The sequence below is a fragment of the Medicago sativa genome, chromosome 5 (genome assembly GCF_051527215.1).
Source record: "Medicago sativa cultivar Bolivia chromosome 5, Bolivia_mono, whole genome shotgun sequence".
Taxonomy (NCBI): domain Eukaryota; kingdom Viridiplantae; phylum Streptophyta; class Magnoliopsida; order Fabales; family Fabaceae; genus Medicago; species Medicago sativa.
Window position 1 is genome coordinate 67848356 of NC_140753.1, and position 14486 is coordinate 67862841.

The following is a 14486-nucleotide window of genomic DNA, read 5'->3' on the forward strand; positions in this document are numbered from 1 at the left end:
TCCGGTTATAATCAAATACGAATGTCTCCTGAGGATAGAGAAAAGACGTCCTTCATCACTCCGTGGGGAACGTTCTGTTATAAAGTGATGTCGTTTGGCTTGATAAATGCTGGTGCTACCTATCAAAGGGGTATGACCACTCTGTTCCATGATATGATTCACAAAGAGATTGAAGTATATGTTGATGACATGATTGTGAAATCAAGTGATGAAGAGCAGCATGTTGTGTATTTGAAAAAGATGTTTGAAAGATTGAGAAAGTACAAGCTGCGATTGAATCCTAATAAATGCACATTTGGTGTAAGATCTGGAAAGTTGCTAGGCTTCATTGTCAGCCAAAGAGGCATCGAAGTTGATCCCGACAAAGTCCGAGCCATCAGAGAAATGCCGGCCCCTCAAACTGAGAAGCAAGTCAGAGGTTTCCTCGGATGTCTGAATTATATCTCAAGATTCATATCTCATATGACCACTACTTGTGGACCAATTTTCAAATTGCCCAGAAAGAATCAGCCTGTTGTATGGAATGATGAATGTCAGGAAGCTTTTGATAGCATCAAAGAATACCTGTTAGAGCCACCTATCCTTGTCCCACCAGTGGAAGGAAGGCCATTGATTATGTATCTGTCAGTGCTAGATGATTCAGTGGGTTGTGTTCTCGGTCAACAAGATGAGACTGGTAAGAAAGAGCATGCTATCTACTATCTGAGCAAGAAGTTCACCGACTGTGAGACTCGGTATACAATGCTTGAAAAGACTTGCTGTGCTTTAGCTTGGGCTGCCAAACGACTGCGTCATTATATGGTGAATCATACAACTTGGTTGATATCCCGAATGGATCCAATCAAGTACATCTTTGAGAAGCCTGCTGTTACTGGAAAGATTGCACGTTGGCAAATGTTGTTGTCTGAATATGATATTGTGTACAAAGCTCAGAAAGCAATCAAAGGAAGTGTCCTTGCTGAGCATCTTGCTTGTCAGCCCCTTAATGATTACCAGCCAATTAAGTTTGATTTCCCTGATGAAGAGATTATGTACCTGAAAGCAAAAGACTGTGAAGAACCGCTGATCAATGAAGGGCCGGATCCCAATAGTAAGTGGGGATTAGTGTTTGATGGTGCTGTCAATGCTTATGGTAAAGGGATTGGAGCCATCATTGTGACTCCGCAGGGGCACCACATTCCTTTCACCGCTCGAATAACTTTTGAATGCACAAACAACATAGCTGAATATGAAGCATGCATCTTGGGCATTGAAGAAGCCCTTGACCTGAGAATCAAACACCTTGACATCTATGGAGATTCTGCACTTGTTATCAATCAGATAAAGGGTGAATGGGAGACTCGTCACGAGAAGCTGATCCCTTACCGTGACTATGCAAGACGTCTGTTGACATACTTTACAAAGGTCGAGCTGCACCACATCCCTCGGGATGAAAATCAGATGGCTGATGCTCTCGCTACTTTGTCTTCCATGTTTCGTGTCAATCACTGGAATGATGTGCCCGTAATCAAAGTGCAGCGTCTCGATAGACCCGCTCATGTGTTTACTGTTGAAAATATGCCAGATCAGGCTGATGAAGATGCGAGTGATAAAAGGCCTTGGTATTACAACATCAAGCAATTCTTGCAGAATCGTGAATATCCATCTGGTGCTTCCAACAGGGATAAAAAGACTTTGAGAAGATGGGCTAGTAGATTCCTTCTGGACGGAGAAATCCTATACAAGAGGAACTATGACATGGTTTTGTTGAGATGTGTTGATAAGCAAGAAGCTAAGAAATTGATGCATGATGTACATGATGGTACTTTTGGGACCCATGCTTCGGGCCATGCCATGACAAGAAAGCTGTTAAGAGCCGGCTATTACTGGATAACTATGGAACGTGATTGCCACAAACATGCTAAGAGATGCCACAAGTGCCAAATTTATGCTGACAAGATTCATGTGCCTCCACATGCCCTCAATGTTATATCTTCCCCAGGCCTTTCTCTATGTGGGGCATTGACATGATCGGAAGAATTGAACCAAAGGCTTCCAATGGGCATCGTTTCATCCTAGTGGCAATTGACTATTTCACCAAGTGGGTTGAAGCTGCTTCCTATGCAAATGTGACCAAGCAAGTGGTAGTGAAGTTTATCAAGAATAACATCATCTGTCGATATGGTGTTCCCAACAAGATCATCACTGACAATGGTTCCAATCTGAACTATAGCATGATGCAAGCTTTATGTGAAGAATTCAAAATTGAACATCACAACTCTTCTCCTTATAGACCTCAGATGAATGGTGCAGTTGAGGCCGCTAACAAAAACATCAAGAAGATTGTTCAGAAGATGGTCACTACCTACAAAGACTGGCATGAAATGCTACCTTTTGCCTTGCATGGTTACCGTACTACAGTGCGCAGTTCAACCGGGGCAACTCCTTTCTCTCTGGTATATGGTATGGAAGCAGTTCTCCCTCTGGAAGTGGAGATTCCATCTCTTCGAGTAATCATGGAAGCAAAGTTAACTGAGGCTGAATGGTGTCGAAGTCGGTATGACCAGTTAAACTTGATTGAAGAGAAACGTATGGATGCTATGGCTCATGGACAGTTGTACCAAGTGCGAATGAAGAATGCTTTTGACAAGAAAGTCCGACCTCGAGAATTCAAGGAAGGCGAACTTGTATTGAAAAGAAGAATAAGTCAACAACCCGACCCAAGGGGCAAGTGGACACCTAACTATGAAGGTCCTTATGTTGTCAAGAAGGCTTTCTCTGGTGGTGCTTTGATTCTTACACACATGGATGGTGTTGAACTCCCAAATCCTGTTAATGCCGATATAGTCAAGAAATACTTTGTCTAAAAAGAAAAGAACGGCGTGGTAGGTCGAAAACCCGAAAGGGCGGCCTAGGCAAAAATGCGCTTCCCGGTGGGTCGAAAACCCGAAAGGGCGATCCAGGCAAAAGTTAGGGACAAAAAAAAATGAATATGAAAAAGCTCGCTGAGATTGTACGCAACTCAGGCAAGAATGAGCGCCTCGATGAGCCGAAAACCCGAAAGGGCGGTTCATGCAAAAATGAGGTTGATAAAAGACAAGTAACTATATCTGGAAAATTACCGTCACCCCTTGGGGCATCTGCAACTGTCAATGATTTTCTTCATCAGAAGCTTCTGTACTTGTGAATTCAAAGTTTCTATGAAATGTAGCGGTCATCGTGTTCAATGTATCACCAACCAATAAAATTACCATTTTCCAAGCTTTGTAAATCCGTGAAGTCGTGCCTTTGGCTGACTCTCACTCTTTTACATCAATTTGAGCCTTTCTACTATTTGAAACTCTATTTTTCTTTCTACTTTCAATGCTATATACGAAATATTTTCTGTCTATTTGATGATGTCAATGTCTAAAACAAACATTTTTGAAAATTTCAAAATCTTTTTCTGTCTATTTTGAAAGCAAACCTGAGCAATAGGGTACATTTCAATGAAACATGCATGAATGAATGAGTATCAATGTCTATTTCAATACATGTTACAAGCAGGTTACTCCCCAGGATGATCTGTGGTCAATGGCAAGAATGAAAAAACAGAATGGAAAATGAAAAATGGAAAAAATGAAAATAAAAAGCTCGCTAAGTTGAAAACCCGCAAGGGCGGCTTAGGCAAAAATGAGCACCCCGCTGATTGACAACCTATGAAGGCAAATCAGGCAAAAATGGGGCAATGAAAAGAATTTATTCCCCGGTGAATCGAAAACCCGAAAGGGCGGTTCAGGCAAAAAGTGGGGTTTGAAAATGAAAAATGAAAAGAATATTGAAAAGCATTGACCACAGATGCGAACATCCAATGTTTACCCAGCACTGACACGCCTAGCAACGGCGACCTGTATCCAAGAACCTTCCAAGGGTCCCCTCTACAAGTTTACTGCCCTCAGCCATGGTTTTGATACGTCTCCCAAACGACGGTCTCTCCAAAGAGGTTTTCCCCTGTGAATATGTCGCAGCACGAGCCACTATGTGCCCAATCTTCCAATGTTTTGTCTGCCTTTGTGAAATTTCCCTGCCAAATTGCCAAGCCAATCATGCATTTCAAGCATTCATACATGCATAATCATGCATTTTACGTGCTCATACATCCAATAATCTTGCTATACCATGCATACATGTTGCATATCTGACTCTCAACTGTCAAATCCAATCCAAATTTCAACTGTCAAATTCAATGCCAATTTCAATTTCAATTGCAAATGTCAAATGTCAATATCCAATGCCAATGTTAAATGTCAATGTCAAATGTCAATGTCAAACGTCAATATCCAACTGTCAACTGTCAAATTCAATGTCAATGTCAATGTCAAATGTCAATGTCAAATGTCAAATGTCAAATGTCAATGTCAAATGTCAAATGTCAAATGTCAATGTTAAATGTCAATGTCAAATGTCAATGTTAAATGTCAAATGTCAAATGTTAATGTCAAATGCCAATGTCAATGTCAATGTCAAATATCAATGTCAAATGTCAAATGTTAATGTCAAATGCCAATGTCAATGTCAATGTCAAATATCAATGCCAAATGTCAATGTCAATTTCAATTGCCAAACCAATGTCAATGCCAATGTCAATGTCAATGTCAATGTCAATTTCAATGTCAATGTCAATGTCTAATGTCAATGTCAATGTTGATGTCAATTTTCAACTCAAATCAATGTCAATTTACTCTTGGGCCAACAAAAATGGTCATGTCTACTTTCAAATCAAGTCAATGACAATTTACCCTCAATTGGTATCTTGTTAAACCAGACTTTCAATTTGTATCTTGTTACTGGTCAAGTGCCAGGTTCAATCCAAAAAAGAACCACTTGTACCTGCTTATATACCTATGCTTCTGGACAAACGGCAAGTTCGATAGAACAGTTTGTACCCAGCTCATGCTTTGTTATCAGTCAGACGGCAAGTTCAATCTGAAGAACAGTTTGTACCCAGCTTATGCTTTGTTATCGGTCAAACGACAAGTTCGATCTAAGAGAACAGTCTGCACTCTCCCACATGACGTGGTGATAATCCAACAAGCAAGTTCGATCCAAAGAACAGCTTGTATCAACCCTTTTTGTCTATAGCTCCAGCCAAACGGCCAGTTCGATCCGAAGAACAGTTTGTGTCTGTCTATCTGTTTGTATTTTCAATCAAGTGTCAAGTTCGATCCAAAGAACAGCTTGTATCTGCCTATATGTCTATGTTTCCGATCAAGTGTCAAGTTCGATCCAAAGAACAGCTTGTATCTGCCTATATGTCTATGTTTCCGGTCAAGTGGCAAGTTCGATCCAAAGAACAGCTTGTACCCGTCTCTTGTTTGTATCTCTCGGTCAAGTGGCAAGTTCAATCCAAAGAATAGCTTGTACCTGTCTATTTGTTGCCCGTTCTTTCTACCTTGATGTCTATAAATCCCTTGGTGGTGTGACACAGCCCGTAGATTCCGGTTCGATTGTCTTGCATTCATAATCAAAACGTTGCATGGCATTCATGTTTTTGAAAATCTGAAAGCGTATTTTTATGTCCAAAAGTAGTGCAAATGTTAATATTTAAGTATCTTCGTCCCGTCAATTCTAAGACTTCGTCTCTTGACTCTCCGGACAAAGAAACTTAAATAGGGGCAGCTGTTATACCCTAATTTTGGACCTAAAAATACTTGTTTAATTCTTCTTTTCTTGCATTATAAGTCATTTGATATGTCTTTGATCAATTGCATCTTTCTCTGCATTTTATTTCAATGTTATTTGCAAAATTCACATAAAAGGGTATTTTAGTCATTTCCTGCATTTAACTCATTTTTATCTTTGAAAATTGTTTGAGTCTTTTAAATTGGTTTGTATAAGTCCTTGTTTCAACCTCATGTCAAAATTCATTTCAGAAAAACATCAGTTGGGTCATTTTTTAGTCAGTTTAGCCCCTAGGGGCATTTTAGTCATTTCATGTGTTAAAATTTCTTTCAGTCTTTTAAAAATTTGTTTGAGTCTTTTCATTTGATTTGAATAAGTCTTTGTTTCATTCTATGTCAAAATCCATTTTAAAATTGCATTTGAAGTCATTTTGAGTCAGTTTTTCCCCTAGGGGCATTTTAGTCTTTTCATGTGTTAAAACCCTGTTTAAATTCTAAAAATTGTCTCTGAGTATTTTAATTCGCTTGTATAAACTCTTGCTTTAATCCCTTGTTAAAAAATCATTTTAAAATTGCATTTGAGTCGTTTTTAGTCATTTTAGTCCCTAGGGGCGTTTTGGTCATTTCACATAATATTTCTGTTTCATTTTAATCTGCTTTGTTGTTTTTAATCGTCCCATTTTGCGTTAATTTTCAATTTACTTTTTCGATTCAATTTTAGTGTTAATTTTCATTTTAGTCCGCGCACTTTCGTTATTTACATTTTAATCCCTTTTAAGTTTGTTAGAGTCCAAGTGCCATGTGTCCAAATGTTATTGGTTCTTAAGAGTTTGTTACAAGTCTAGTGCCACATGTCTCATTCTAATTGGTCCAAGCTTTCCCACATCACCTATATAAGTCAAACCATGGTCAAATTTTCAACACCAATTATTTTTCATTCATTTTTTCATTTACACAAAAATCATAAAAAATTCAATTTCTTTTCTTTCCCTCTTTTCTTTTTCCTCACGTGTCCTTTTCTTTTTCACCACCATAACCAACTTTTAACCACTTCCCTCCACCACCTCAACCACCCTAACAAACTCCTCCACCACCATAACAAACTCATCAACCTCTTTCCATCACCATAAACCACCACCATCTTCATCAATCTTCACCTACAACCTCCATCAAAACCACCACAACACTTCCATCAAAACCACCACAAATCATCATCAATCACCATTCCTTCAAACAATCACAATATTTTGCATCCCTTCCATCACAATAACAACAATAATTCGATTCCTTTGCTCAAATTCATTCCAAATCACGATAGCATTATAGCACTGCTTCTGCGTTTTTCTTCTTTCATCAAGAACAACTCGAAGGCAACAACTCAGCGCCAATCTCATAAGAACAGAGCCGAATTCACGTCAATTCAGTTTCAAAGATCAAATCGGCCAAGGTTTTCATTTCATCTTCGAATCTGGTTCAGCAACGACGACAAGGTTTGGTTTACGTTTCAATCACCGCAACGGCATCGAAAAACGAAGCAGAGCGGGAAGAAGCTATGACGGAAACTCGCGTCTGAGCCAAAGCTGAATCCGAGAAGAACATGATCGTACAAGGACAAGGCTGCAATCGAATCACAAGAGATCAAGAGTCCAGAATCGAAATCGCAAGAACGGTGACGAAGCTTGAAGCGGACTTCGAAGAAGATTAGATCGGAGGTCTTCTTGGAGCATTCCTAAGGTACTACCACTATCTCTTTTGGTTCAATTGTTGTCGAATCCCCTTCTGATCTGAAATCTACATCGCTTTGATTGAATTTTGCGCATGGAATCCACACCTATACTTGTTTGTTCTTTTTGGCATGAAATCTCTTTGTGAAGAATTGGTTTAGGTTCATATTTGTTAAAGCTGTTAGAATTCTTTTCCTTTGAAAGCATGAAGAAACAAAAAGGGGATTGTGTGATTGTTGGTTAGGAACGTGAAAGAGAGGAAGAACTTTTTCTGGAAAATGATGGAAAGAAGAAGAATACGTCTTGTTTTCTTTGCTGAACCGGTTCGGGTTGAACCGACCCGTTCCCCAAACCGGTTCAGCCTCCTTCCAATCCAGGCCTTTTCTAAAGCCCAACGTGTTTAGCTCTCTTTTGTCTCATCTTTACAGCACTGCTATGCGCACCCCCCCTTTCCCAGCATTTCTTGTTAAAAAATTGCTTCTACACCCCTGTTTGCGCCAAATTGGTTTAATAAAATTACTGAGTTTTTTTTAGTTGTTCTTCTTGATATTTTTTGTTAATTTTTGGTGTGTTTTACATGGTAAAATTGTTTAGAAAATATAGGTGAAAATTTTGTTTGTTTGTTTGGTTTAGTGTTTTTAACCTTGGTAAAAATCGTGAAAAGATTTTCAAAATCGCATGAACATTCTTGGGGCTGGTATTGATACGAGAGACTTGATTCTTGGTTTCTTTCTTGCATGTTAAAAGTTTGATAAAGGCTTATGTAAAAATTCCCTTGTGATCTTGTGTTATTTCTTGTCAATTGTTGTGGAATTTTTGCATGCTTTTGATTCCAATACTTCGCCACATCATGTTGACACTTAATATGCAAATGTGTAATGTGTTTACCTCTGAAAATTGTGTTTGTTTGGCTGTTTTGAAAGTGCAAGTTGTGAATTTCTTGTTTTGTAAGTAATGTGTTTTGTTACCATGAGAAATAATGTGTAAAATGGACTTGAAAGTGCACTATAAGTCTTGGCTCATACTCGTCCTTATGATTCTCATAATGTGGCTGAAATGAACCATTTGAAAATTACCATTGATATGAGAATTTTAAGCCTTAAATTTGCTTTGGTGTTAGTGCAATTTCTTCAAGTCCATTTTCCCATTTTTTTGGCTAAAGTGTTTGTTATTTTTTTGGTTAAGTCTTGTTCATTTTGTTATGCAATTTCCACTTGCTTCATTTTCCATATTATACCTTGTACTACTAATCCCTTTGTTTCTTGTTTCATGTCTCATTTCCATAGCATTTCATTCCATATCTCATCCCTTTCTCCACTTTTATTTCTTGCATTTTAAGTTTCAATTCCGTACAAAAGTTAGAATGTAAACATTTAGGAGCTTTTTGTAATATTTTACTTTCATGCTTTTAATTTCTTGGCAAAGAGGCCATAGAATGTATCTAGGGTATGATGTAAAGGACAATGGACTCTAATGATGTACACCGACACAAGCACCGACACGTGCACACACACCACTTTAGGTATATAGCTAGAATATGCATGTTTAGATGTATGTTTAGGATTGCATGTTTAGATGTATGTTTAGGCCTTAAACTTAGAAAAATCTTTCCAAAAAAATATGAACAAACTTCACTCAAACCTTTTCCAAACAAACCTTGGGATCCAATATCCCATTGTATTTTCTTTTCCATTTTCTTAATCAAATTTCAATGAAAATAATCAAACTTTGACTTCTTTTGCAATTCACTAATCCAACCTCACTATTTCCTAATCTCATGCCCTTGAGGCCTCTTTCTATTCTTCAAACTCCAATTTTCAAACTTAAAATCAACCAACAAAAACAAAAACATTTTTGAGAGAGAACTACGGTGGATTTGATCCCTTAAACGGGTACGTAGGCAAGGAACAAAATTCCTTCAATTCAACTAAAATAAAAATCCAAAAACATTCTTCTCCCTCCAATTCTTCATTTAGCAAATTTTAGGTGTAAATAACATTTCAAAATAGCATTTAAAAATAAAGCGCGCGCGTAGAAATTAAAGACGGTTCCTATAGGTTACTATAGTCGTTATGGGTGCCTAACACCTTCCCGTAGCGAAAACAACTCCCGGACCTCGATTCTCAAGGGTTTTGCTTACTTTTTCCCTTCCCAAGAAAAAATAAGATATCACCGGTTAGAAAGGTTCAAACGTAATCAATGTTTGACACCCGAAAACCAAGATAAAACAAGGTCACTAGGTGTTGAAGATCCTCAGTAGCTTGAATAGCTTCTGTAGCAGCAGCAACAGCTTCTTTACTGACAAGGCTAGATGCAGGAACTTCAATCTCTTTTGATAGCTTCAAGGCCTTCTGAAGAGCCTGAGCAGCAGCTTCTTCCTCCTTTTTCTTCTTCAGTTCGCTTGTTACCAGATCAGTTGAGGCTTCCACACCTTCTAATTCCTCAACTACATAGGGAGATTCCTTTATTTTCCTTACTGCAGGCTTCCTCTTCTTCTTAGGCACTAGAGGTTGTTCAGGAGCTGTTACAGTTTCAGAAGCAGCAACTTTACCACTTCTGGTCTTCCTCTTCAAGACTACATTAGTGTCCAGATCCTGAACTTCTTCCTCAATCGATGGTAATTCAGAATCACCAAATTTTAGCTTGTCAGAAGCTATATTCTTCATTGACTTCCTGGAAGGTTTCTCTACTTCCAGATACTCTTCTTCTGACACTTCCTTTCTCTTCCTCTTTGTGCTTCTTTCAATAGGTAGCTTACTTCCTGACATCTCTTCAGGAACTTCCTCTAAACCAATATACTCACCAGTTGTTGAAAAATGATCACTAAGAAGTGCCATTTGAACTGCAAGATAGTCCTTCTTACAGATTGGGGGGAAATCAACATTCAGTTGTGAGACTACCATGGATTAACTGATATCTGACTTCAGAGGTGTGAACTCCTGAATCAGGTTCATGCTCTTCAAGGTTCTTCCATTGATCACCTTGTCAACCACTGTATCCAGCATTGTATCAGTGTAGAATCTTGTTGCACTGAGTGCTGCAATAATTCCTCCTTGATGAAAGATTTCAGAAAGCAATCTTCCATAGCGTACCCAAAATCTGTTCTTGTTCTGACTCTTCCAAAGGTGATTCTCCATGTATTTGAAGATGTACTTTGGTAAATTGATTTTCTCCCCTTTGATAAGATGATAAGCGAAGACTTTATGTGCCAAAGAAGGTTGGTCATTGCCACCACCTTTTAGTAGCAAGTTCTCATATTGGATTTTCAGAAGTATCTTCTTTACCATATCCAAATCAGCATACGTCTATGATGTTGTTGAGTTGAAGAGAGTCATGTTGACTTTGTCATTCCAGAATTCTTTTGAACTTGAAATCTCTATTCCTGAATATTTTCCATACGCTTCTACACCAATTACTGAAGCGATCACCTCCTGAGTGATTTTTATGGGAACTCCCATCACCGTTGATCTGATTTCAGTTCCATTGAAGGGTTCCAGCATCATTTCTTTTCTTGTTTTCCTAGCAAGTTCTGGATAGCGTAGAACCAAATCCCTTTCTTCTGCATCTGCTACTTTTCTGTCAAAAATAGATGCTCTTACCCAGAAATGCCTTACCAAGGCTTTGTACGTAAGACCATTCAACATCCTAAAGTACTCCTGCCAGTCTTGAGTATTATAAAATCCCTTGATATTACAACCGTAATGCAGAAGAGATGAGAAATCAACTGGATTTTCAACATGTACGACCAATTGATATTCTTTAAGCTCCATAGTAGACCCAACCATCAGATAAGCAGCCCTTTCTGGTTGATTCTGATGTTGTTGCATGCTGGATGTAGATTCTGATAACACTTGTTGCGAGCTTGATGATGCCATTGATGAAGATGATGATGGTGATTTGGGTTCTAGGGTTGAGAATTGCGCTTATTTCGCAAGAATAGGTTTGAAAGAAGAAATGTTTGTTGTGAAGTGAGTAGTGTGTGAATTGTCAAAGTGTTAAGAGTAAAAACGTTTACAATTCAAAAGAGACAAACAAACATAACATTAATGACATTGGGGGGCGCGTGAAAGTACTTTCAAAGCTTTTAAATCGTCATTGCCCTTTTAAGTTATACACCAATACAGATAGGCCACGTCAGAAGTTTTCAGAGTAACTGCCAAGTTAGTGGCCCAGTGTTACTACAAAAAGTAACTTCCAGCGTTTCCACTAACTCTACTATTCAGAAGCGTAAAATCCAGCTTCTGGACTTCAGATGCTGCCGTCATCATCAGAAGCGTATTTTCCTCAGAACCTAAATAAAAAGCTTCTGATGGACCACAACTTCTGAACTGACTTCAGAACCTAAAATCCTGTTCAAGAGCAAGCAAGCTTTTAATCAGACACAAAGTGCATGTTCAAATTTTTCTTTATAAAATCAAATATTTCAACAGTTAAAGGCTTAGTAAATATATCAGCTCATTGATTCTCAGTATCAATGAATTGTATATCTAAAATTCCTTTTTGAACATAGTCTCTGATAAAATGGTGTTTGATTTCAATATGCTTAGCTCTTGAATGCAAAATTGGATTTTTAGACAAACAAATAGCAGCAGTATTATCACAATAAATGGGAATACTGTTAGCAATAATCTAATAGTCTTCTAACTGATGTTTCATCCAAAGTAGTTGTGTACAATAACTTGCAGCTGAAATGTATTCTGCTTCTGCTGTAGACATAGCAATAGTTGTTTGTCTTTTGCTAGCCCAGGATATAAGATTATCACCCAGAAATTGACAAATGCCACTGGTTGACTTTCTTTCAATCCTATCACCAGCATAATCAGCATCACAGAATCCAATTAGCTTATAATCTAAGGATTTCCTATGAAGGAGTCCAAGATTAGTTGCTCCTTTCAAATACCTGAAGATTCTCTTGACAGCGGTCAAATGAGATTCTCTAGGATCTGATTGGAATCTTGCACACAAGCATACACTGAATAAAATATCTGGCATAGATGCAGTGAGGTATAACAAAGAACCAATCATACCTCTGTACAGCTTCTGATCTACTTTTGCTCCTTCATCTTCTTTGCTTAAGGTGCATGTAGGATGCATTGGAGTGTTCATCACTTTACAATCTTCAAGCTTGAACTTCTTCAGAAGCTCCTTTCTGTATTTGGATTGATGAACATAGACTCCATCTTTTCATTGATTGATTTGAATGCCCAGGATGAACTTCAGCTCTCCCATCATGCTCATTTCAAATTCATCCTGCATTAACTTAGAAAATTCCTTGCAAAGAGATGCATTAGTAGAACCAAATATTATATCATCAACATATATTTGCACAACAAAAATATCTTTCCCAAGGGTCCTTCTGAAGAGTGTTGTGTCAACCTGTCCTCTTTTAAAATCATTTTTGATTAAGAAATTACTTAGTCTATCATACCAAGCTCTAGGAGCTTGTTTCAAGCCATATAGTGATTTCTTCAGTTTAAAAACATGATCAGGAATCTTAAGATCCTCAAAACCAGGAGGTTGTTTGACATACACTTCTTCTTCTATGACACCATTAAGAAATGCACTCTTGACATCCATTTGATATAATATTATGCCATGATTAACTGCATAGGAAAGAAGTAACCTGATTGCTTCCAATCTTGCAACTGGAGCAAATGTTTCAGTATAATCAATGCCTTCTTGTTGACTATAACCTTGTGCAACAAGTCTTGCTTTGTTTCTTGTTACTTCTCCTTGCTCATTCAACTTGTTTCTGAATACCCATTTTGTTCCAATAATGTTCTTATGCTGAGGTTTGGGTACCAGATCCCACACATCATTTCTTTGAAATTGATTCAACTCTTCTTGCATAGCTAAGATCCATCCATCATCTGAAAGTGCTTCATCAACTGTTGTAGGTTCAATCATTGATATTAGTCCAATCATAGACTCTCCTTGTCTGAAATATGATCTTGTTCTTCTTGGACTATCTTTGTTTCCAATGATTAGCTCCTCAGGATGTGAAGACTTGTGCTTGAATGTATTTCTGGGAGGATCTGCTTGATGTGAGCCATCTTGTGCTTCATCAGAAGCAGCTTCATCTTGAGCTTCTGATGTGGGTTCAGCTTCTGGACTATTTTCAGATTCAGCTATCTGATCAGGTTCTGGAGTATCTTCAGGAACCTATATCTCTGCAAAACTTTCATCTTGCTCTGGAGTTTTACTCCCAGGCTCTTTGTCATCAAATTTAACGTGCATAGATTCTTCAACACAGTGTGTCTCTAAATTATACACTCTGTATGCCTTTGACTTTTCAGAATAACCTAAAAAGATTCGTCTTTGGGCCTTGGCATCAAATTTCCTTAGGTAGAGCTTGTTATTCAGAATGTAACATGTACATCCAAATTGATGAAAGTAAGAGATATTTGGTCTTCTTCCTTTAAAGAGTTCATATGCTGTTTTCTCCAAAATAGGTCTGATATAGATCCTGTTCTGGACATAACATGATGTATTCACTGCTTCTGCCCAAAAATGCTTTGCTAAATTGTTTTCATGGATCATGGTTCTGGCCATTTCTTGTAAGGTTCTATTCTTTCTTTCTACAACCCCATTTTGTTGTGGAGTTCTAGGAGAAGAGAATTCATGGACAATTCCATGTTTTTCACAAAAAGCTTCAAATGGCTCATTTTCAATGCTACAACAACACCATTGCGAAGGTCAAAAAAATTCGAAAACTCTAATTCTACAATTAAAATCATAAGAGAATCATTTTCTACCAAAATCATAGTTGCTTCTGATAACTTGAAATTAATCTCTAAAGCTTGAGCGATGACATAAATGATTCATCGTTAAAGTTGGAATTTTGTTGTTGAAAGTGGCTAAAGGTGGAGTAAGCTTTAATAATAAAATTAAACGGTTAAAAATCTCTTTATCCATTTTCCACAAAGCCATTAACTCTCTCTCTCTCTCTCTCTCTCTCTCTCTCTCTCTCTCTATGCCCATTGTATCTTCAAATTTCGTCATCTTCATGGAAAATTGGTTTTTGACTTTAGAAAGTGTACTAAATCATCGTTAAGTAGTAAAATTTATAAGTTAGTATCAATGTAGATTGTGAAATCTCAACTTAACTACTACGATAATAGTT

The 14486-nt window shown here is 37.9% G+C and overlaps 1 protein-coding gene across 1 annotated transcript; it reads right to left on the minus strand.

Moving 5' to 3' along the window:
• Positions 1-10668: 10668 nt before the first annotated feature.
• Positions 10669-11238, minus strand: LOC146924310 (uncharacterized). Its single transcript, XM_085711842.1, has one exon. The coding sequence runs from the start codon at positions 11236-11238 to the stop codon at positions 10669-10671; it is 570 nt and encodes a 189-aa protein (XP_085567968.1).
• Between the last annotated feature and the right edge of the window lie 3248 nt (positions 11239-14486).

Coding starts and splice junctions, on each gene's coding strand:
- LOC146924310 (XM_085711842.1), bottom strand. CDS start 11,238: ATGGCATCATCAAGCTCGCAACAAGTGTTATCAGAATCTACATCCAGC.